The sequence below is a fragment of the Diorhabda sublineata genome, chromosome 2 (assembly GCF_026230105.1).
Source record: "Diorhabda sublineata isolate icDioSubl1.1 chromosome 2, icDioSubl1.1, whole genome shotgun sequence".
NCBI lineage: Eukaryota > Metazoa > Arthropoda > Insecta > Coleoptera > Chrysomelidae > Diorhabda > Diorhabda sublineata.
Genome location: NC_079475.1, coordinates 15778088 through 15801506, shown reverse-complemented (window position 1 = coordinate 15801506; position 23419 = coordinate 15778088). Strand labels below are relative to the sequence as shown.

At 31.9% G+C, this 23419-nt stretch overlaps 1 protein-coding gene across 2 annotated transcripts; it reads left to right on the top strand.

Annotated features, from left to right (window-relative positions):
- Window positions 1-6067: 6067 nt before the first annotated feature.
- LOC130440820 (piwi-like protein Siwi) lies at window positions 6068-22600 on the top strand. 2 transcript variants are annotated; one of them, XM_056774175.1, is made up of 10 exons: window positions 6068-6249; window positions 7852-8084; window positions 8659-8731; window positions 9377-9508; window positions 11236-11633; window positions 11780-12121; window positions 14363-14687; window positions 15646-16041; window positions 18311-18839; window positions 19817-22600. In XM_056774175.1, exons 2-10 carry the CDS (start codon window positions 7854-7856, stop codon window positions 20079-20081), a joined length of 2691 nt encoding a protein of 896 aa, XP_056630153.1. In that variant the 5' UTR covers window positions 6068-6249; window positions 7852-7853; the 3' UTR covers window positions 20082-22600. The 2 variants fall into 2 exon arrangements, with proteins under 2 accessions (XP_056630153.1, XP_056630152.1); XM_056774174.1 differs by lacking the exon at window positions 6068-6249 and adding an exon at window positions 7574-7682 and having other exon boundaries at window positions 19817-22594.
- Window positions 22601-23419: the final 819 nt, after the last annotated feature.

Below are 23419 nucleotides of genomic sequence, written 5' to 3'. Positions count from 1 at the left end.
CAATAAAATGTTCAGTAAAACTTAAAAAACTGTTATGATTAGGTAAGTACGTCCACATGTCGGTTGTTATGGAAATATAATCTGTCTCTGAAAGTAAACTTTTAATTTTCTCAACCACTTTACGATAAATTTCTGGAATCACATTGTCTGAAAAGTAAGGACGACTTGGTATATTGTACTGCGGCAAAGCACTATTAATCAGTCTTCTAAAACCAGCCCTTTCTACTATATTTACTACCTCATTATCAAGTGCGATCATTTCAGCAATTAACACATGGTACTTTTTTACCTTGGGGTCATTAATATCCCATAGTTTACTAATTTCTGTACATTTTTCAAGAGTTAGTTATTTTTTTGACGTTGAAGGATTATTACTTACATTCGTATCTTGATTTGTAGTTTCTTGTCCCTTAGGGAACGTGGGTACCAACTTATGATATTCTTCTTTGTGTTTATTTTTTAAATGATTTAATATTCCCGATGTTGTCGCCTTTCTTCCAACGCCACCACGAGTAATTCTTATTTCGCACAGTTTACAAACGGCACTTTTGGGGTCATTTACATCATCCTCGAAGTAGGCCATAATCGATTAACGAAGTACGTTCGTAATTATTGCATTGTTTATTTGTTAAATTTCACACTATCACACTTACAAACAGATCAAAAATGCATTAGAACAAAACAAAGAAGCGCGAAACAATCACGTCTGTACAAGTTTTTGGCGCTAAAATCCAGCCGAATACTTTCGCTTAATATTCGGCTATTCGGTCAGGGGCCTCGCCGAATATTCGGTATTCGGTATACTGGCCGAATATACTATTCGTTGCAAGTCTAAAGCTTATGAATTAAAAATATAAAAACAAAATTACTTGCTGGAATAAATTGTGTTAAGCTGTTGTAGGTTAGGGATTAGGTCGTAGGTGCATATACAACATTATTCCCAGTCGTTCATCACCACAGAAAATCTGTAACACCAATGATGAACTATTTAACAACATATATAATTTTTGTGTTTATTTGTAAGTTAAATCCACACTATTTGTTGAGATACCAAGTATTTTGATTATTGTATAGAGGTTAATAAACAAAATTGAATAAATATATATTTTTTCTTTCAGTTTGTAACAGATTAATTGTGTGTACCGCAATGTAAAAATTCGTTTGGTAATGTGGCATAGTAAGTTGAATGTATACATCTTCATACTAGTTTTGGTTATAAGGCCATTGTAATAGTGAACTTGGTTCTCTGACAATCTATTACTATCCCTAATTGGTAAACCATCGGTGTAGAATACCAATGAGCCTCGTGGAAGCTTTGGTTATATTTTAGGGGTTACAAAAATATCAAGGAGAAATTGAACTATAAAATGGATATTTGTTTTTAGTTGAAGGAGTAAATGCAAATAGTATAGCAAATAAAGAAATTAGACGTATAATAAGAAAAGAACATAAGAAATATATAAAAAACTGGATTCGAATTATCAAAGGAATACTTTACGAATTTAAAGGAAACAATTATCATATTGTTTGGTCCAAATGAAGATGCAAGATAGAAAAAAAAATTCGAAACAAATTAAGTGAAACAATAGAAGATGTTGAAGAATAACAATGGAAGATTTTGATGGATGAATTGGAAAGAGAAACGAACAAAGCAGTATGTGAAGTTTCTAACTAGACAATAGGTTCTCTGCAGTAATAAAGATTTAAATACTATTGCAACAACGCTTACTTTTGAAGATAAATCCTTTATGAATTTTGAAGAGCGCTGTTGCTTTATTCGTCAAATCTTTTATCGTATTCGTATAATACTTTTCCGTTTTTCAAATACTTTTTCTGACACTGGCTGTGCAACCCTAGCCGCCACGTCACGTTCCGTACACTTTAGATAAAGAAAACAAGTCAAAGGTCACTGTGTAATGCCCGGAAAGAGTATAAAAGTTTTTATGTCTTTGTTTTTAGCGCATCTGTAGAACAAGACAGCTGGTATTTTATCTTCACCTACATTATCTTTATCTATGCTTCATCTACGTTGGTATTTTACTGATGACTAAAGACTATTTACCTCTCGCAAGTCGGTACAAAATCGCTATAATATCTTATAACTTTCACAACTAGTACCCTCCGGAAGATAAAGTTTTTAACAAAATATATTTTCATTTCAAGGGCTTTTGAATATTTTAGTTCATTACTGCATACATAAATAACTATCAACGCCAATTCATTAACTTCCCGTTTGCTGTTGCCATTGCCGTTTGCTGTTACAAAATTAAAAACAAATTTATTTTAATTTAACCCTACCATCATGCTTACTACTAGCCATTGTATGAGTTATCTCTTGGAGCGGTATTGGAGGTCACTGTACGTCATTCTTGTGTATGGAAAGGGCGCGAGTGATGGAGGTCTGTCTACCAGGGACGATATCTGTCTGTGTCTGCCTCCACTGCCACTATGCCTACTCTAAGGTCGTAGAAGCTCTCATAGAGATTTCCTTTTTTCTGTAGAAAGCACCGTCTTAGTATTATTGAGGTTAGCATGGTCATGCACCATTCCTCAATGAGGTAAAGAGCTTTCTGCGTTTTATTTCTCATTATTTTAGGGTCGTTTAGGTTTCGACCATATTTGCATCATTGGAATAGCCTATATCGTATACCCCTAGCATTACTATCATTACTATCACAACTATCAAGTTGTCAACCATTATTCACATGATGAAAGAGGATACTCCATCTTAAGGGCATCTTCTTTTTACATGAACCCTTAGGTTACAGTAAAGTTCATTGGATACCTTTCTATTTTCCGGCATGAACTGGATCAAATCTGAAATACATTTCTCTAATTAAATTCCGTTCGCTGCTTCCCATACATAGTCGAATGAAGTATTACCAATTGTCCCCTATATATCGATAGAATACCTTTGTAGCGACTAGCTCTCTGGATGTATTCTACTTTACGTTGTGGAGAACCATATCCCTGGGTTTACCAAACTGATTAACATGCTGTAACTTGTGTATTGGTTTTTAGTCCGATGTCTCTGCTTGTATCTTTCGAACAGCTTCTCTAACGTTTTCAGTAGAAAAGACGACAGGCTGATAGGTCTGAAAGACTTCGCTTGTTCAGATTGCTTCATGCTAGTTTGGGTATAAAAACTAGTTTGACCTTCCGCGATACTTTGAGGTTATTATTTGAGTTAATAGATTAATTATCATATTGTTAAACTCCTGAACAAGTAAATTGTCTAAGTAAGAAAACCTCAAAAGTATACAGCTTTGAGAGTTCAAAATTTCCAAATTTAATTTCGCGCTATTCATAAAATTGATATTTGACAGTATTTTGTGACGGATGTCATCCTAATTTAACATATTTTGATGGGCACTTTCTCATATACACAAATGAGTCGCCATGTCTCTATACTCCTATAATGTCAACTTCGACAGAACAATAGAGTTAATATTGAAGATAGATAGAGCGATATATGCAACTTGTTCAAGTGGGCCTGAGCTGCTGCTAAAGAAAGAAAGAACATTGATATACCACTCTATATATCTCTACTGTATTATGATTGGATCGCCATTACGATATAACCATATAGAGTTATAAGGCAATGTTTTCTCTATCTCTTACAATAGTACAATTCCACTTACAAACAGCTCTAGCTTCAATATTAACTCTATGGTCAGAGCACAAATATTAACTCTATGGTCAGAGCACAAATATTAACTCTATGGTCAGAGCACAAATATTAACTCTATGGTCAGAGCACAAATATTAACTCTATGGTCAGAGCACATCACATTTTTGTGAACCATGTAAGTAAAGATAACCTGTAAAGTAGATATTTAAAGCGGGTTCAAGAATGGTAATAGGGAAAATATGTGTATACTCGTGATGTAACGTTTGATATTAATTTTTTTTCAATTAAAATTGTCGGAGGATTCGAACCGTCGATGTTCATGTTCGTAAATATAGCAGTTAGCCGACCTTATCGATTCCATTCCACAGTTAGGACTCGACGAGAGTCTTGTCTAGAATTGTGTATTTAAGCGGCGGAGTGGGTTCTGCACTGTTGGTTGGATTTTTATCAAACAAACGGTATTGTATACAATATGTACGATGCCATAAGGACACTACTACATTGTATCTCCGCTGCTATTTGTCGGATTTTCATCGAACAAAGGGCATTGTTTATATGTATATAAAGAAGATGTAATAAGGACGGTAGGATTTTCATCGACATTTTAATTTACAGTATGTAATACGAGCGTTAGGAACTCCGCCGGCGACACAGAAAATTTTTTTGAGCATGCGCACGACTATTTTTTTTATAATAAATAATTGTAAGAAGAGAAAGAAAGTGTTTGTATTACAATGTCATCAGAAGAATATAGACACAAATTGGAGAAATTTGTTAGACGTGTTCTTCGATAATTGAGCAAAGATATTACATTCTATGAAAATGAGATTGAAGTGATAAAAGGATTGGAGCGAATGCGTTTGTTGAAGGAGAAGAACGTTTTGAAAAATCGACAATTGCTGCATGCACAATATCCACTAAACAGAATTAAACCAACTACAATAATACAATAACAACGATGGAGCGGGATAAGGAGGAGATGACCATCAAGAATGACATTAATAATGTGTTTGCAATGACATGTGTAATTTTGACATCAGTATTTATTTTAATATTGAAAGTTATATTTAATAATGTAAAACGAAAGTTTAAGTCTTCTTCACGTATTATCACGTGGCGCTGATTGTAATATGGGATTGAGATCTGAAGTTAAACACTTACTGTATAAGAAATTATCAAAGCTGTGACTCACGTTTGATTATATTCATGTGAAAAGCTGTGCAATCCTTAATATCTTATTAGATTTTTATTTTTTATTAAGAACTTGATATATTTCTGTACCTGCTTGCATAAGCTAATTACCAATGATATTTTAACAAAACTATAATTATTATATTTGTTGCGGATAGAGTTCAATATTTTATTTCTATGAACCAAAATGTTTTATTTTCAATTATTTTATTATTCTTATTAATATTTTTATATGACTATAATTATTATATTAGTTGCTAATGAAGTTCAATATTTTATTTTTATGAACCGAAATATTTTTTTTATTATTCTATTATTTTTATTGATCTAATTATATCGCTATAGTTATTATATTAGTTACGGATAAAATTCAATATTTTATTTTAATCAACCAAAATGTTTCTTTTATACTATTTCATTATTGTTACATGATTCTACTTTTTTTTCATATTAGAATATATGTATTATCTAAACCAAATAAATAGCTAAATAATAAAGTTAATTTAACGAGATTCTGTTTTGTTAATCGTTTCATTATTTTAATACTACTAATTTCATTATCACGGTCCATTATTTAAAGCATTACTATACAGTTATTTTCAAATCAGCGCGTAAAATTCAAGCGAATATCCTCTATAATCAGCGCCACCTATTTACCCATCAAAAATCAGCTCACATTTTTTAACCCAGAGACGTTACTCCTTCTCTACACTCCATAATGGATACCTTCATATACGGCACATTAATAACTTTTTATAATAAAGAAAAAATGAATAAACCTGTGTTATTCGTAAACTATGATCCTTGATCAGATAGATTACTCTAGGTTAAGATCCACGATCGGCTGATCGTGGATCTTAACCTAGAATAAGATTATTATTACACTTTATGAACATCGCGTTGTATTTTAGGTGGAAATTTTTAATTTAAAACTCAACATTTAAAAACCTTTTACTTTAGCTTCTTGTGTTATTTTTTTCATTAATTTCCATGCTTTTATCTTTACAATTATTCTGTGTTCATAGACCTCTATTCAGTTTTATAATAAATGATCATCGATTTATCAGCACAGGAGTGTTTTACCAAAAAACCATTTCCATGTTACAGAACGCTTATAATGGAATCATATAGGTACGACCTATTCAATTTGTTCGGTTCTTGATGGTCAGTTGGCCGAGATTCGGATTACTTTCCGAACATTCAGATCATAGTTTCTGAAATGCCATCGCGTTTACTTGATAACAAAGTCATAAAGTGAGATACTGAGATACGATTTGTTCAAATTAAAACGAAATGAACGATGTAACAAAAGAAAAGAACCGGAATGTTAAAATTCAGCCATTTACGTGCGCCATAATAGGTTAAGAATTTTCATTTCCTTTTAAACTACTGTGGTTAGAGGTTTGAAGGCAATAAATTATTTTTTGGTATGTAGATACAATCTAAAATAATTTTGTCATTTATAAACATGTAATAAAATTAGAAATTATATATTGAAAGCTGTTTAATACGTATTTACTTTTATTCCACAATTTGCAAGTTAGAAAAAACTGATTTGTTTCTCTTCCAGTATTCTGTATTCGAATATAAATTAGTTTGATTAATAAATATTAAAATTCTATAATTTTATTTTGTCGAATTAATTGCCAACATTTTTTTACAATATAAAATTTCGCGCCTGGAAAGTTGTGATAATTTCCGTAACCTTTATCCCATTAGAGACTCAACACGACGATTTACGTCCCTTCATAAAAATGAGGTATTACATGTATCATATATAACTTACTCACTATATACTCAAAGAGAATATCTGAGATATTACCTAAGAGTACAACATATAAACATTTAAATAGATTTGAAGAATATCCAAATACTAGCATACCTTACAAATTTAGAATCTCCCATGCAGTCTTCAACTCCATAATGTTTTCCTGTTGCCTTTATGATGTTTTTTTATATGAGTATTTATTTGCTGTTTTGTCAAAACTCATATACCTTCTTTTTGTTTTTATCAATCTATTCCTAAAGTATTTTGAACTTTATAAGCTAAATATTTAAATAAAACATTAACATAGAAACGTCTTATGTAAAGTGATTATCTGATACCATCATACTGTTACCAGAATTATGTAGAAATTGTACAATTTCATCTTTTACCTAATAAATTATTTGCAAATCATCGAGATAGTTTAGTTGCAGTCTAGTTAGAATAGTTAATGAGTTGTTCCCTACCAATTCCTAGAACATATGGTCTTTTATTAGTTTTTTTATTTCTATAAAACAAAATTTGCTTCACATATTTTTTAAGAATTTGTATATTGATTGATATTAATAGTTGCTTTAGTTATTAAATTATTTTTAATACTTGGAACTCAACAATTTTGTTTCAATAATAAGTTAAAATTATGGCATTAGTTGTATGTAGGGATGATTTCCAATGTAAACCTCCTTTTTGAAAACTTACTAACCAACTAATGTAAAATTTTATATAATGTTTAGGGTCTAGAAGGTAAGTTGGTTGATTTGAAATGCTTCAATCTGCACAGTTCACCATGGGTATCAAACATTTCACTATCAAAAATATTAGGGTTCTATCCATCAAATAAAAAATGAGGGACTGGAAATTATTAGTAGGGAATATAATTGTCTTATTTACCTTGCCATTTCTATACAGAAACTAACAATAGCTTTAGTGGAGTGATATAACAAGTGACTCAATAATAACAGTAAATTTGTATTAATTCAGGATATTCAGAAACAAGAACCCTGGATATACTAACTGCAATACCAACTTTATGCTCCACAATAAATATTTTTTTCATGTATTTGGTTGTTTTGTGAATTACTATTTGGAAATTAGGTAAATATCTTTTAACATATCTTTTATGAATTTATGTTGAACAATTTTACAACGAATTTAGAATCTTGTATAATCACATTATTTTCATGTAATGTCTATCTTTTGAAATGACAATAGCTGCAATAATACAAATGTAGTTTGTAATGTTGATATTTGTTGTATTTTAAAGTTATGGAAGCTAGAGGGAGAGGCCGAGCAAGAGGACGGGCTCGAGGAGCACAACAGCAAGTGCCTGGTGGTTCTCAAGGACCAGGACCGGGAAGTCTAGGCCTCCCTCAGCAAATGGTTCAACCAGGTAGAGATCCTTGGAATAGACCCACAAGGCCTCAGCAAGCAACTGCTCCTGTTCAACATCAAACCCCAACTCAATGGGTTAGACCTCAGATGCCAGCACCAGCTTCAGTAAGTTATTTAATTTCAATAATTAATAACACATTTTTGGATCATTGAATTAAATTAATTATTTAAATGTGTTGCTATGTATTCAGTAGGCATTTAAATTAATATTATTGTATTGTATTATTATATAATGTTTGTGCAGTATTGAATGTATGCAAGTAGAACTAATTCCCAAGTAAGACTCTATCTCACAGTATGTTAGATGTTTTCTGGCACAACAGCCGATTTTGTGCGAAATGCGACCACTTTTGAATTCGGAAAACCAGTCAAACACGTTGGCTCTAGATGGTGCTTCATCACCAAATGTTGGTTGAATCCACTTCAAAAGGCATAGAAAATCATTTTATACTATTTTTTTTAATTTCTCAAGTATCTATCAATAATTCAAATAGCACTCGTATGACAGTACATTCTGATTATTTTAACCATTAAAAATATCTAACTTTATGATTGCAATGTCAGTTTTGACATATTCATATCACTGTTGCCATATCTGAAAACTTCAGTAGCAATCCTCGTATATAGATTATTGAAACATTGCCGATTGTAATAGTTTCCTAACTTTCCTTATTTTTAGTCTGCTGGTAGAGGATCACGTTTAGGAGGTCCAGATACCGTAGAAGTCTCAGGAGCAGCAGAGTACACAGGCAGTAAGTATTTTTCAAAAAGTAACTTTATGATTTTGTGGAAGAATGTTGCTATTGAGCATTAAATATTACTACAGTCCTAGTATTAATGAAGTGGTTAAGCTAAAGCATACATTCCCAAACTTCTTTTCCTTGTAAATCACTTTCAAAGTACTTATTAGTTTTAGTTAATACATTTTCACCATATAACCAACTCATCATGAAATCAGATCTAACTATGGAAATTCAAGTACACTCTTGTTGTAGAGCTTCCCGTGTACCCCTGGACCACTTTAGGAATTACTGAGCTAGAGTCTTCATTCTGTTATAATCTATTTTAAAATTACAGTTATTGCTATTTAAACTGTGTTGAAAAATATTTCATGGTGTTATAATAATTAAATTAGATTAGGTATTTTCAACAAAAGAAATTTCTATATATAATAGAGCGTATCCCTTCCCCAACCCCTTTATGAATTGAAACTTAGTATAAAGTTGTAACCTGTTATGTATAGACTCTAGAAACTGAAAATTTTGAAAAGGTTAGAGTGTGCTTACAGTGGAAGTTTGAATACTAGACTCACATTTCATTATTAAAATGGGTCATATCAAGCAATGTGTAGTGATAAAATAATTTATTTTAAGAATTTACGTTTATAATTGTTGTAGGTGTTCAAGTCCCTCAAGGTGGTGGAGATTATGGTGCACAGAGTAGAGGAGGAGGTAATGGAGGTGTTCGTGGAAGAAATCTCCGTAATGAAATAATATTCACCAGGCCTCAAGCACTTCAGACTAAACAAGGTAAATTAATAATATTTACTTGATAAGGTCCCCAATTTTATAAGTTTTAGACAATAAAAAAAATCTTTTTAATGTCATGGTGTGTAGCCAAGCTTTATTTACAAATGGAGATTGAGATATTTGTTTCTAACTTGTTTTACACCCACAATGTATACATACAATCTTGCTGTTTAAATATCTACTATTTCTCTTTTAATATTGCCACTCTTACTAAGAACGTGGTTACCACCATAGATGAACCACATCTTATAGATTACCAACTCAAGCTCTCGTTTCAGCGCCATCTCTTGGTTCATGAGCACTACGTAACGTACATGAAACACTTTCCTTATTGCTTTTGACAGTATACTTTAAATTTTTAAATTCATATCTTTCACTGTTATTGGGATACTAACGTAAGTTGGTCTTGAATATACTTTCATTTTTAATTATGGGGAAAGTGGGGCTTCAGAAATGAAACAAAAAAGAATGATACAAACTACAGTTTTTTATTACTTTCGAAAAAATACAAAATGAACATATAAATAAATACATGTATGTACGTTTATACAGGGTCTTTCAAATTCAATTAAAAATCACCAAACAATCACATGTCTATAACGCATAGATTAATCGCCAATTAATAAGGTTTAGCCAATCAAAGCTTATGGAACGTTCAAGTTATGGTTATGACAAAAAAGAAATGTTTTCAATTTCTTATTTCTTAGACATTTTGATATATTAATGCTTCTAAATGTTCTTGATTTTAGGTCTCTTTTGTTTTAAAATTAGTTTCTTTTAATAATTTTTGAAAGATTGATAAAAAATTGACGTTTCGACTTCAGTCTTTATCAAAATATTTTGATCAATCAAATCTTTTATTTGTATCAAATGTTAAGAACATTGTACAACAATCTTCCCTATAAAAGACCCAAAATCTGGCTTTCAATTATGTCACAGATTATGAAACTTTTTAATCCCAAACTTAAAAAATAGTTTGTTGGTAAACGATTCCACACAAATAAAGAGGTAATGGCAGAGACAAACAAAAGATTATTTTTTGGATGACGAAAACTTTCTGGACTAAGCATGTAAAGTTCAAAGGATATTATGTTGAAAAGTAAGCTAATTTTTGAAAAGGAACTTTTGCTAAAAGTAGATCTGAAATAATTTTTGCACAAAATCAAAATTATTGTAAAATTAATAAACCATCTACTGTTGAAAGAATCGATATTTTTCAATATTTATGTCTATGCAGTGAATTCTTGTCACCACTTCCAAAAATTATGTATATAATGACAAAGTGTGATAAAACATGCAGCAACTGGATTTTTATGGTTGCCATTACTTGAACAGCATATATTTCAGCTAGAATATCTCATTTGTTAAGACAAGCAGCTAGAATTTTTAGCCCAGTTTATTAGTACTAATACAGCTGCTTTTTGTTGGCAGTGTCTATCGCGAAACATAGACCTCAAATAATGCATTAATATTAAAGTTGGTTTTAAGTTTAAAAAACGTTCGTAACAGGCGATTATTAGACTATTGGAGAAATTTTGAGTTCAATAGCCCAGTGCCAGAGCTGAATATACTGCATAGTTTACACAGATTAAAATTACTCCTTGATTGTGGAAAGATGGTAACTTCCAGAACAGCCTATTGATATTGAATAAATAAAAAATGTTATTTGAATAATTATTTGTAAAATTTATTTTTGTGCTTAAATTACATTTAATTTTCTTTTTTAGGTTCAACAGGGAAGCCTATTCAACTGATTTCAAATTATTTCAAATTAATCCAAGCTGGTAAATGGTGTTTATTACAATATAGGGTCGATTTTAATCCAGATGTGGACCATACTGGTATGAGAAAAAAATTTCTGAAACAAGCACTGCAAGGTGTATTGCAGGGGTATCTATTTGATGGTACAGTTTTATATGCCAGTCAGAGAATAAATCCCGAACCATTGGAAAAATTTGTTGAAAGTGAATCTGGTGAAAATATAAGAATTACCGTTCGACTAGTTGGGGATGTTGCTTGGGGAGATTATCACTATATTCAAATATTCAACATTATCATAAGAAATTGTCTAAAACATATGAAGTTGCAACTAATTCAAAGAGACTATTTCGATCCGTTTGGCAAGGTATAAATTTTGGAAAATATATTTATAGATAAATATCACTCAATAACTACTAAGAAAAACGCATTTTTTGCCAAAAATCGATTTTATTCATCAATGTAATCTCCTTCATGACCAATACAATTATTCCAACGTTTTTATTTTTGTAGGTAGCTATACCAGAATTCAGATTAGAACTGTGGCCTGGCTATTTTACTTCAATGAGACAGCATGAAGCTGATATTTTAATGAACTGCGAATTAATATTCAAATTTATGAGAACTGATAATGTCTATGATATGCATCTCGAATGCAAGAATAGTATCAATTATAAAAATGAATTCCAATCCAGAATTATTGGAAATGTCGTGTTGACATATTATAACAACAAAACTTACAAGGTGGATGATATTGACTTTAGCCGAACTCCTGAAAGTACATTCAGCAGGAAAGATGGATCTCAAATGACGTTCATACAGTATTATCAAGAAAAATATAATATTCGAATTCAGGTAAATCAAGATTTGAAATATTTCTGATGGATGTGGTGTGGTAGGACAAACATGAAATATTGTTACTAACAGGCTTAATATTGTTCCCATTTGATGATAAAAACCTTTTACATTATTTTGGTCAGGATCTATTAATTTTGACAACATGCAAAAATACATTTTTTTTCATTGTTTGGATGCTAGATAAAAAATGTTTAGGGAGAATATAAAATAATTAAAACAAGTAAAAATTAGATTAGATAGCTAGTGCGTAAGGTCGTCAATATACCTCGCTAATACTTTGATCTATTGTGTACCCCGAACTGTTCACTAATCAGGTAGCAACGACTTTGCAAAGAGAACTACTTATCTGGAGGCTATGCCTCCTCTGGCTTTAAAAACTTTCCACAATCTTTGTTTATGGTTTGCCTAGCGAGATGTTCGGTAGTTTCCTTTGGTTCTTTACAGAAACAAGAGCTGTCGGGAGTCTCCGATGTTGTTCAGAAAGTAGTTCACAGGATGAAATGGCCTTTTGAGACCAGTTATGCTGTTTTGCTCCCATTTAGTTCAAAGGTTCGATGCGGGCCCATACTGGCTTTGACTTAATTTTATAGTCAAGTGCTTGTAGGGCTGCTCCGCTATCTGATTGTATTGTATTGCGGTAGCAACGTTGTACGTAACGAATTGTGTTTGTTTCCACCTGCCTGGGAGATGGAAGCCTATTGGGATAGCGTACTTGGTTTCTGAGCCATATATTTTTGACCCTATTTGTCTATTTCCCGTTTTCGAGCCATCAATGTAGAATACTAATGAGCCTCGTAGGTACGCAATTTCTGCATTTGTCCATTGCTATCGACTTCTTATTATGATTTTATTGTTTTTGGTCAAACAGAGTTTGGAAGACATGGTTTTTAAAAGGTATCTTACAAGTATTTAAGACAACAGTCTAGTAGTAACGACACATACTTAAATGATTCACAGCGTTGTCACGTATTTATGTTAATCCCAACATTATATAACATGTTCTAACAATAATTTCCTATTTAAAATTTAGACAACATTGTACGAATGTAACCCAGACAAATATACAACCTCTTGTGTGAATTATCTCACCACACCTGATGGGACAATTAAGATCTGTTAATCATATAGTTAAGTGATACAAAGTGTCCCTCCATTAACGTATCATCTTATATTAATGTGACTGTTAAGGACCACAAATTTACCTACCTAATTTCTAATTATTATTGTATTCGTTAATGTTTATTACTTAAGCCAAGTTGTACACTGACCACTCCTAATGGCAACCAACGTCAAAGTCAAGTGATTTCAAGTGTCCTTAGACACTTGTAGTTCCATTAAGGTATCAAATAACTTACTACAGCATTTACACAGACACCAAGTTCTTAATAGATTGACATTCATCGAGTACTTCAGTCGAATTATTGAAACCAAGTTTAATTAATTATTTTCTTGCTTAATAAATAGTTTCTTTCAAAGTAGTGAATTGAGTTGTAACTTGTGAATGTTAACCAATTAATAAGATGAGATGGTTCTTAGTTACAGATTAAGAATTAAAATTTTGGTCATTAAGTAACAAAGTAGTTTTAATACAAAGAGTATGGTCAACCACCATTAGTTAGCCCCAAGATACACTACACGTGTTGCCAACTACTCGATTAAATTACCAAATAAATATAACTTCAGTTATATTGTACAACGAATCAAACATTACCATAAATCAATTTTATCAAACAAAAATTTATTTATCTTATAAAATATTAGTAAATACTTACGCTGAGGCATTATACACGATATTATTCTATCTGATAAAGGTCTTAATGTCATTCTCTAGAAAATAATTGATATAAAACTCGGGCGGATGGTTATCTGTGGGTCCTATAAACGCAAGAAACTTTTTGGATATTAACCCATTCATATCGCCGTCCTGATCTTTATTATAAACACCTTATTCTATGATACTGAAATCTTCGAAATTAACAAAATTGAAGGCAACGGCACTCTGAATAGCTTGTAAATAGTTTATACTTTTGAAATTAAAACTGCATTGTTGTTGTGAATTATTATGTGAACCATCGACAAAGACAATATTGGAAATATTTAATACATTATGAGTAAACTGAAACGGTGGGAAGAAATTCGCAAACACAAGACTTTAGATTATATATTCTAACATGTTTCATGAAGTATTTCAAATTTGCAAACTGTTCCTAGTAAACTTTAATTAACCTATTTTTTCAGATTACCGATCAACCATTGTTGGTATCTCGAAGTAAACCAAGAGAAATTCGTGCTGGTATGCCTGAACTTATACTATTGATTCCAGAACTTTGTCAGTTGACAGGTTTAACAGATCGTCAACGTGAAAATTTCCAATTGATGAGAGCTTTATCTGACCATACACGCGTAGGTCCTTCTCAGAGAATGCAAAAATTGGAAGAATTTAGTAATAGATTAAGGCAGTGTCCCGAGGCAGTTTCAGAGTTGAGAAAATGGGATTTCAAATTGACTGATAGGTTAATTAATTTCCAAGGAAGAATACTGCCACAAGAACAGATTTTAGGAGGTAATTAGAAATGTAGATGGTTTGAAGCTAATCATATATGAACATAAATGATAATTTTGTAAACTTATATAGTGTCGGATGCAAATAAATAGTTCAAAATTCTATTTTTGATAAAAGAGTGCTTATGAATAGAATGAAAATGTATATTTTATATTTTAAATTCAACCACTGTTGTCGGAAATACTTTTAAAAAACTGAAAAATGATTAAAAAAGCCAGTTTTAACAAGCCCATCAAGCTAGACGGGCAAGTTATCAAGTGGAAAACAAAGGGGAAATATCTAGAACTCACATAAAATAGTAAACTTCTATGGAATAAACACAAAAAAGAGATCACTGAAGCCACAAAAACCCTAATGGTGTGCAGAAACTTTGCAGGGAGAAATTAGGGTTGTAATCTAAAGATCCTACTGTGGATGTACACGGCAGTTGTGAGACCAATCATCACATATGGGGCAATGGTTTGGGGTACTACAACTAGTCTGAATACAAGGAACAATCTCTCAAAGGTATAAAGACTGGCTTGCTTATGTGCAATCATGGCCTGGAATCATACCCAATAGCTGCACTAAAAGTGATTCTAAATCTCCCACATCTCCACACAGTACTGGGAAGCATGAAAAAAGAAAAATTGTTCCAAAATAATGACCAAACCTGCGGAAATGATATTAAATGGTATACGGACGGATCTAAAGCAGCAGATGACAGAACGGGAATAGAAGTGTATGTGCCCAAAATAATCTCGCTTACAGAGATCTAGAATAAGAAACTGTTTCTTACACAGATTTATAAGTGAAAAATAACCCTCTTTAAAATAGGTTGCTGCAGTCTCTAATAGATGTTTTCCGTTCTAAAAATCACGGCAATAGACTATTTTTGTCGTCGCTTATAGAGTTTTTGTGTTTATTTTATCTATCTATTAAAAAATACAGTTTTTCATTTTGTTTGTATTTTTTTTAGGTAACAATGCCAAATACTCTTCAGGTCCTCAAGCAGACTGGACTAGAGAATTGCGTTCATTGCCAATGTTTTATGGAGCAAAAATGTCCAAGTTTGCAGTAGTTTGCCCTGTTAAATTCAAGAATTCGTGTCAAGATTTTTTACAATGTTTACAGAGATCTGCGAAAGGTATGCAATGGAACATGTCGCAACCTCGTATATTTGACATTCCAGATGATAGAGCTAACTCTTACTTAGACACAATTGAACATTTAATAAGCAAAAACAATCCAGATATGATAATGTGCGTTGTGCCTAATAATTCGTCTGACCGATATTCCGCCATCAAAAAGAAATGTTGTGTCGACAGGGGCGTACCGACACAAGTGATATTAGCAAAAAACTTGACTTCCAAAGGTAAGTAAATTAATATGTTAGTTTTGATGGTCTTTTGAAAAATTGAACATTGAACAAAAAATGAATCAGAAAAATTCGAATTATTAACCAATAACAAAATAACAACAATAAAAATTCAAAATGGTGATGAACGTTCTGGTAGTTCAATGAAGGTAGTACCTTAGATTAGGCTAGGTTAGGTTCGTCCACAAATTGGTTATATCTAAACATAAATTGAAATTACATGAGATAGCTGAGGCCGTAAAGATATCAGAAGGCAGTGTGTTTACAATTATGCATGAAAATTTGACTATGAGAAAGCTTTTTTCAAAGTGGGTGCTGCTTTACTCATATTCAATCAAAAACAACAATGTTTTGATGATTCAGAGAAGTGTTTGGTCATGTTTACACATAATGAATAAAATTTTTTGCATCGATATGTGACCATTGATGAAACATGGATCCAACACTTAACTCCGGAATCAAAACGATCATCATCTGAGTGGAATGCTGTCAGTGAACCACGTCCGAAGCGTCCAACAGTCAACTGGGAAGGTTATGACTTCAATATTTTGGGATGCACATGGGATATTGTTAATCAACTATCTCCAAAAGGGAGAGACAATCAATGGCAAATCCTACATAGAGTTGTTTCATCGTTTGATTACAAAAAACGAGGTAAAACGGCTTCATATATCGAAGAAAAAACCACTGTTTCAACAAGACCGATTCACAAGTCGATGGCAACAATGGTTAAATTGAACAAATTAAACTTATTAACTAGAGTTATGTAATAGTAAGGAGGAGGAGAACTTGAAACTTTATGTCCGTACTATTATGCCATAACATCTGCTAAATATTTTTTTGGTGGTTGAATTATAAAGAAAAAGTTTAAAACAATTAGCAATATATAAGATGTGCAACAGTCCTGTTGTAGACACGTTATAACTTTCAACAATATTGTATTTGAAGTTTCATGCATTATCAAGTACAGAGAAAATTTTTCGAAATTTTAATAGTTTAATTGATTTTTTATGATAATCGTCGTCTAAATGAATTCGTTTTCGTTTCTAGCATCGATCACCAACTTGGTTTTTGCTTCTATTGAAATGCCTGCCCAAACCATCTAAAAACCTCCAAAAAACACGTTTCCTTTTATGCAACACTCCGCTAATCTTGCTCCAGGTCTTCTGTAGACTCGCCCTCTTCTATCGCTATCATGCAGGCACATTCTGCTTTTATCTTAGAAGAGACAGGCTGCTCGGTAGGCCGAAGTTAATTTGAGGACAGAAGGGGCCTTCTTGACTCAAGGTTAGCTGCCTTAAGTCTTCTTCTGACTGTCCTGCCACTCCATGCGTTTCTCTGAAATCTTGTACTTAAACAGTAATTAGGGTCCAGAACCGCGTCTTTGATGAAATTTACCAGTCTCTTGCTAACAACGCTAAAAGCATCTGGTTTCAACACTCATGATACATATTTTCATTTTACCAATAATACCAATTTGAATTATCCACATTTCATCGAAGAACACAACTTAGTACATACATTCATTCTTTACTCCATATTATATAAAGTATTACACTCTTTTCAAAAAATTAGTTGTTTCGATAAGTCCCTGTCGTGGATTATCCTTCATCAACTAGATCCCAAGTTTTTTCAGCAATTTTTTTAAAAAAGTTATACAACTGAACACACTACACCAATACCTACAATTACACTGTCAGACGCAGTTTCGATAACTAAGTCAGAAACATAAGGTAAACTAAAATAGGCCCATTGTTCTTATTAAAACTTCTCTTACATTTAACAATTTCCAACTTTTTTTATGTTAAAAAAATGATGCTTACTGTTATTAGATTTTTCAAAAATTCAAAAATAATACAAATTTTGTAAAGTGAATTAATTGGTCTTGCACAGCATTTAAGGGCATAAAAGTGCCATTATGATCCCTTTCCTTTTTCAAAATAACTAACCAAGGAAGCCACAAGTTCTTAGCAGAATCTATTCAACTGTTTGAGAATCTCATCATTCAAAAGAAAATCCTTTATTGTTTTGATTAGAAATAAAAGCCCTAGATTGTAAACTCACAAATCAATTATACTTCAAGTAGAAAAATCGTAAATAACATGACAGTAATTCTGGCATTGAATATTTAAATGGCAAAAAAATTTAAGTATATACACTTTTAAATAGAGATAATACATATTATAATAATATGGCCTTAGTGACATAAATCTCTGTTTAACTCCTACAACTGTTAAATTTTTATACATTACATATTACTTTTCAGGAGTAATGTCTATTGCAACTAAAGTTGCAATCCAGCTTAATTGTAAGGTTGGTGGTGCCCCATGGAGCGTATTAATGCCATTATCAAATCTCATGGTTGTCGGTTATGATGTATGTCGAGATACATCTAACAAAGGAAAAAGTTTTGCAGCGATGGTCGCCTCGCTCGATAAACAAATTACTAGGTATTTCAATCTAACGTCGGAACATCAGTTGGAGGAAGAACTGTCTGAAAACTTTGGAGCTTTCCTCATACTAGCATGTCATCGATACAAAGAGATAAATGGCCGATTTCCTGATAGAATTTTGATATATAGAGATGCAGTTGGAGATGGGCAACTACCATATGTTATTGAAACTGAAGTGGAAAACATCAAACGGAAGTTGACGCAAGAAATTTATAAAAACGGAGATTTAAAAATGGCATTTATCGTCGTATCAAAGAGAATTAACACCAGAATATTTACGGACAGAGGAGAAAATCCCCCGCCGGGCACCGTAGTAGATGATGTTATCACGCTACCGGAAAGGTAAGTTGTTTCTTATTTCTCTGTTGGCTAAAGTAAAAAATGGTTTTAACTCACCATAATATATAATCTCCTTCTGGTAAATAATATGTAAAATCGAAAGAACGGGTCAATTTTATTATAAATAGACCTCATAGATTGCTTATTTCTAGTCAACTTTGTTCAATTACATAGAAGAGGTATTATGTTTAAAATCTCAATGCTCTACCTCACCGAGATGCCATGGCGATGTCGCCGGCTACGTATCCAAATAATTGGTATTAAAATGTATAGCCGATAACTCACTTGGCGACGGGTTGGCAACGTCACTAATTTGGAAGCGTAGCCACAACTGTCTGCTTGCTGTATAGAGTCTGGAGACTATGGCGACCCAGCGACGTCACCAGTAAATGTACACGAGCAAGCTGCGCATCACTCACTCAGTGTCCAACGGTCTATCAAAACAGGCGCAGAAATTCGTAGAAATTCAAAATTGACTATGTACACGGTATACCGCAATAATTAAAGATGATTCCGATTGTTTAAAAATGAAATGTTCGGACGAAATTGTAAATATATTCAAGGTAAAAGACGAGATGGCGGTTCTTCTGAAGGGATTTTTTTTAAGAATCTTACTTGTTTTGTCAGTTCATTTCTAAATAAGCTCAATAATTCATCAAAAGATGATACTGACATTCTTGCCTAGTTAAAAAACTTATATATTTTCTTAAATCTTCATTTTAGTTTACAAACTGAGTCATGGGCTCATGAACTAAAACAGGAAATGTTTCGAAAATAGAGTATTGAAAGAATAAACCAACTCCTCTTAGAATTTTTTTGTATGAATTCCATAAATAATACAAATTAGATAATTTTTTGTCGAGATCACTAAGCAAATTGAATATGACTTTACCAAATTTATTTTGCTTTTAATTGTACATATTTTATTTATTTATTTATTTATTGCTATAAGTTATATTTCATAAATCTATTTGTTTCAGATATGATTTCTTCATTGTAAGCCAATGTGTCAGACAAGGAACCGTCTCTCCTACAAGTTATAACGTAATCTCAGATAGCATGGGGCTGTCGCCAGATAAACTCCAAATCCTTACATATAAATTATGCCATATGTATTATAATTGGAGTGGAACTGTTAGGGTACCTGCACCTTGCCAGTACGCTCATAAACTAGCAGCATTAACTGCCCAAAGCTTGCATAGAACAGCAAACAGAACACTTGAAAACATTCTTTATTACCTGTAAGCCTATGCTTTACTTTATTTGAGCAAATCTCAGAATTTTGTCTTTTTTTTGTTTGTTTAGTATTATTTTGAAAATAGTTTCAAGTTTTCTATATTAGAATAAATTCTTTTTTGAATTCTTAAGAATCGTTATTTTGTACTTTAGGGATAATCTTTTAATTTACAAATAAATAGTGTCGAGGACATTTGTATAATAACGATAACACATAAAACGGAGTGAGGTGGAAATAAGGAGAAAGCAACTGTTTAAAAATTTCAGTTTTGAATATTCTCACTTTAATTTGTTACACTTTTGAATCTCGAGCTATTTTTTGAAATGATAATATTTGGATATGCAAAACAAATCCTCACATCAAAATTCTCTCTCTGGTCTTTTGATTGTTGACTACTTGAGACTAAAGATTCATCGACTAGCAAAATAGTTTATCTCTCTGGTTTTGTATCATAATAGCAATTTTATTTTTGAGAAATATTTGTGCGTATTCTTATGTTTGAAAATATTCTTATACAGCTTTCTCCAATTCCAATATCGATATTATACAACTCGTAAACTGCTTATTTAGAGGCTTAGCAGATAATAACTACTTTCGTTTATTAGAAATGTGATTCACATTTTTATCAATAGGGTTTAGATTTGATGATGTTCATCAATATCAAGGAAAAGTAAACTGTCGAATTAATCCTTTCAGAATATTTCTTCCCCAGAGGGATACTGTCATAAGCACCTTCGTATTGTTTGTAGACAAAAATGAACAGCCTTGCTCCAAACAATAGAATGTCCTTCAGCAGGAACATTATATAAATCATAAAAAAACGTTAATCATATTTTTTATAGAAATATATATTTTAAACAAAACTTGAGACAAATTCTTCATCAAAAAACTTTCTTCATTAATCACTAATGAACTTTAGTTGGTATCAAGTATCTGAGTAATACTTTTGCCTCTGAGATTTTCTTTTCTTCTCCATTCCTACAAAAGGCCTATGTCACTTGATCTTCTTTCACGATGATTTTCAAACATCATTAGAAGCTGTGTAATGCTTTTTAAAGTGTTAGACGATGTATCATCTTTCTCCGACGAAACAGCAAGTACCTTGCAAAAAATTAATGCTTTCCCCATGTTTTCATTTTGAAATTTTGTTCCTGAGCTTGAAATTCGCAAGGTTCCTATTTAAAATAGTGATAATTGTTTTTGGTATAATACCGTATTCATTAAGTGTAAAAGAAGTGCTTCCTCCTTTCAATTTTATTTGTTTATCATTATGAAAATTGGGGTTAATTTTTACTACACTCACAGCCAAAATTGAAAAAGACAGTGGATGCTGAAGTTAGATCATTTATTCTGTCATCATCTGCATGACATCTCCTGTGGCACTGCTATGTTTATAGTCTGGTCTTATTTTATTAGTTCTACACTGTTATATCAACAAGTTGTAAATAGTAGCACTTTTTGCCCTGCTATATATTTTTATAACTGAATTCTTGGGTTTATTCTTTATATATTGTTCACCAACACATAAATTTTCCCCACGGTAGGTTGAAACACCTAATATTATCATATATGTCCCGGATTTTCCATATTACCCATATTATTTTTTAAACGACTAATTAAATTTACTTAGCTTCGCTTCTTAATTTCACCAAATTCGTCCGTCAGAATCGAGGCATATCTTTTCATGTCGACCATTTGATGTTTGTCTTTAAAAATATAGAAAAAGTTTTGGATGGTGACATTTCAATATAGCAGTCCAACAAAGGAGGTTCATACCCTTCAATATATCTTGTTTCAAACACATTATTTGTTCATATTATTTAACTTAGTTTCTTCTGTTAAGCTACATTCTTTTATTTCTTGTTTTGAGTATAACCTAACAAGTCTGGTTTATTTGATACTTATTGGCTACTTATTTTATCCTCCATTATCTATATTTTGGTAATATGTATGTATATATAGATTTGGGGTATCGTATACACTGCGACCCAAAGGATCTATTGAGTCCCCATTTTAAAAAGTCTAGAATGTGGGATGGTTTCCTCTTATTTTATTTCTTGGTAATAATTTTTTACAATAATTCTTGTATGAAGAACAAAAACTCTACAAGCCGATTATTTTTCTGTACGGTTCAATGGAATGTAATTTATATCCTCATTTTTTGTGCCGGCAGCAAGAACTAACCCGGCAACTGCTGTCGGGTTAGTCCTCCAGTCCTCGCTTTGAAACTATCTAAAATTATTCATTTGAACCTACAGAAAAATATGTTTCTGGGGGGGGGGCAGATATATCGAGGGTGACTTTTTGATAGTGGAACTGAAAGAGTTAAAAGAAACATCATTATGGAAAGCTATGTTTGCTATGCAAATATCACTAAAAAACGAATGTTGATATGACGAAGAATTGTTTTTGTTTTCAATTTTACTATAAAATGTTTTGATGAAAACTAAAGATGTGTTACTATTATATAATAGTTGAATAAATTTTATTTTTATAAGTTTTTCAAATAAATGTATAAAAACTGTAATCGTGTTTTTGAACCATATATATTTAATTGTACACATTTGGTACCTGTTGAAGTTAAAGCGAATATCATTTGTAGGAAGTCTTACTTAGTATTGAAAAAAGGAGTAAAGCCGTGCCAAGAAACCGTGGCGGTTTATAATAAAAAATTTTAGGTATACTCCTTGTTTCCGAAGAAACTTACCTTGTAGTTTTGCCGTCTTTATCATTTTTTCTTTGATTATATCGGCTTCCGTGGTAAAATGGATTGTTGCCACACAATAAAAATATGAATAACCAGGCACTACCTTACGTCTTTACCGAGGACTTTAATGGACTTTTCTTTCATTGTCTTTAAAGAAAATTCTAAATGTTTCAATTTTCTAAGGTCTTTTTGTTTGCGGCAAACTAGAGATTTTCAGTAATCGGAAATTCTGGAATGTGATAATACTATTTACATAAGGCTCTTGCAGTCGTAGTAATCAGGAAATAATTTGATGTCATAGTGAACGCAACGAGGTAGTAGAAACTAAATCAAAAGGAATATTAAATAAATTAGTGTCTTAGTATTAGTGAATAGTTTAAAAATAGTGTATGAATAAATTACGTAAGGTACACTGCGTGTATAAATTCATCCCACCGTTTGAAAACTGTTTATATAAATAAGGAGAACATTACAAGATATATCTACTTTTTGTTAATTTAATCAATAAGCAAAATTTAATTGAGCTATAATATTCGTTGATCCTAATAATCCATTTTCCATGTAATTATAAAGATGACTTTATCGCCACCAAAAAGTAAGCTGAGAAAATATACATTTTCCAACTAAATCTACAAATTT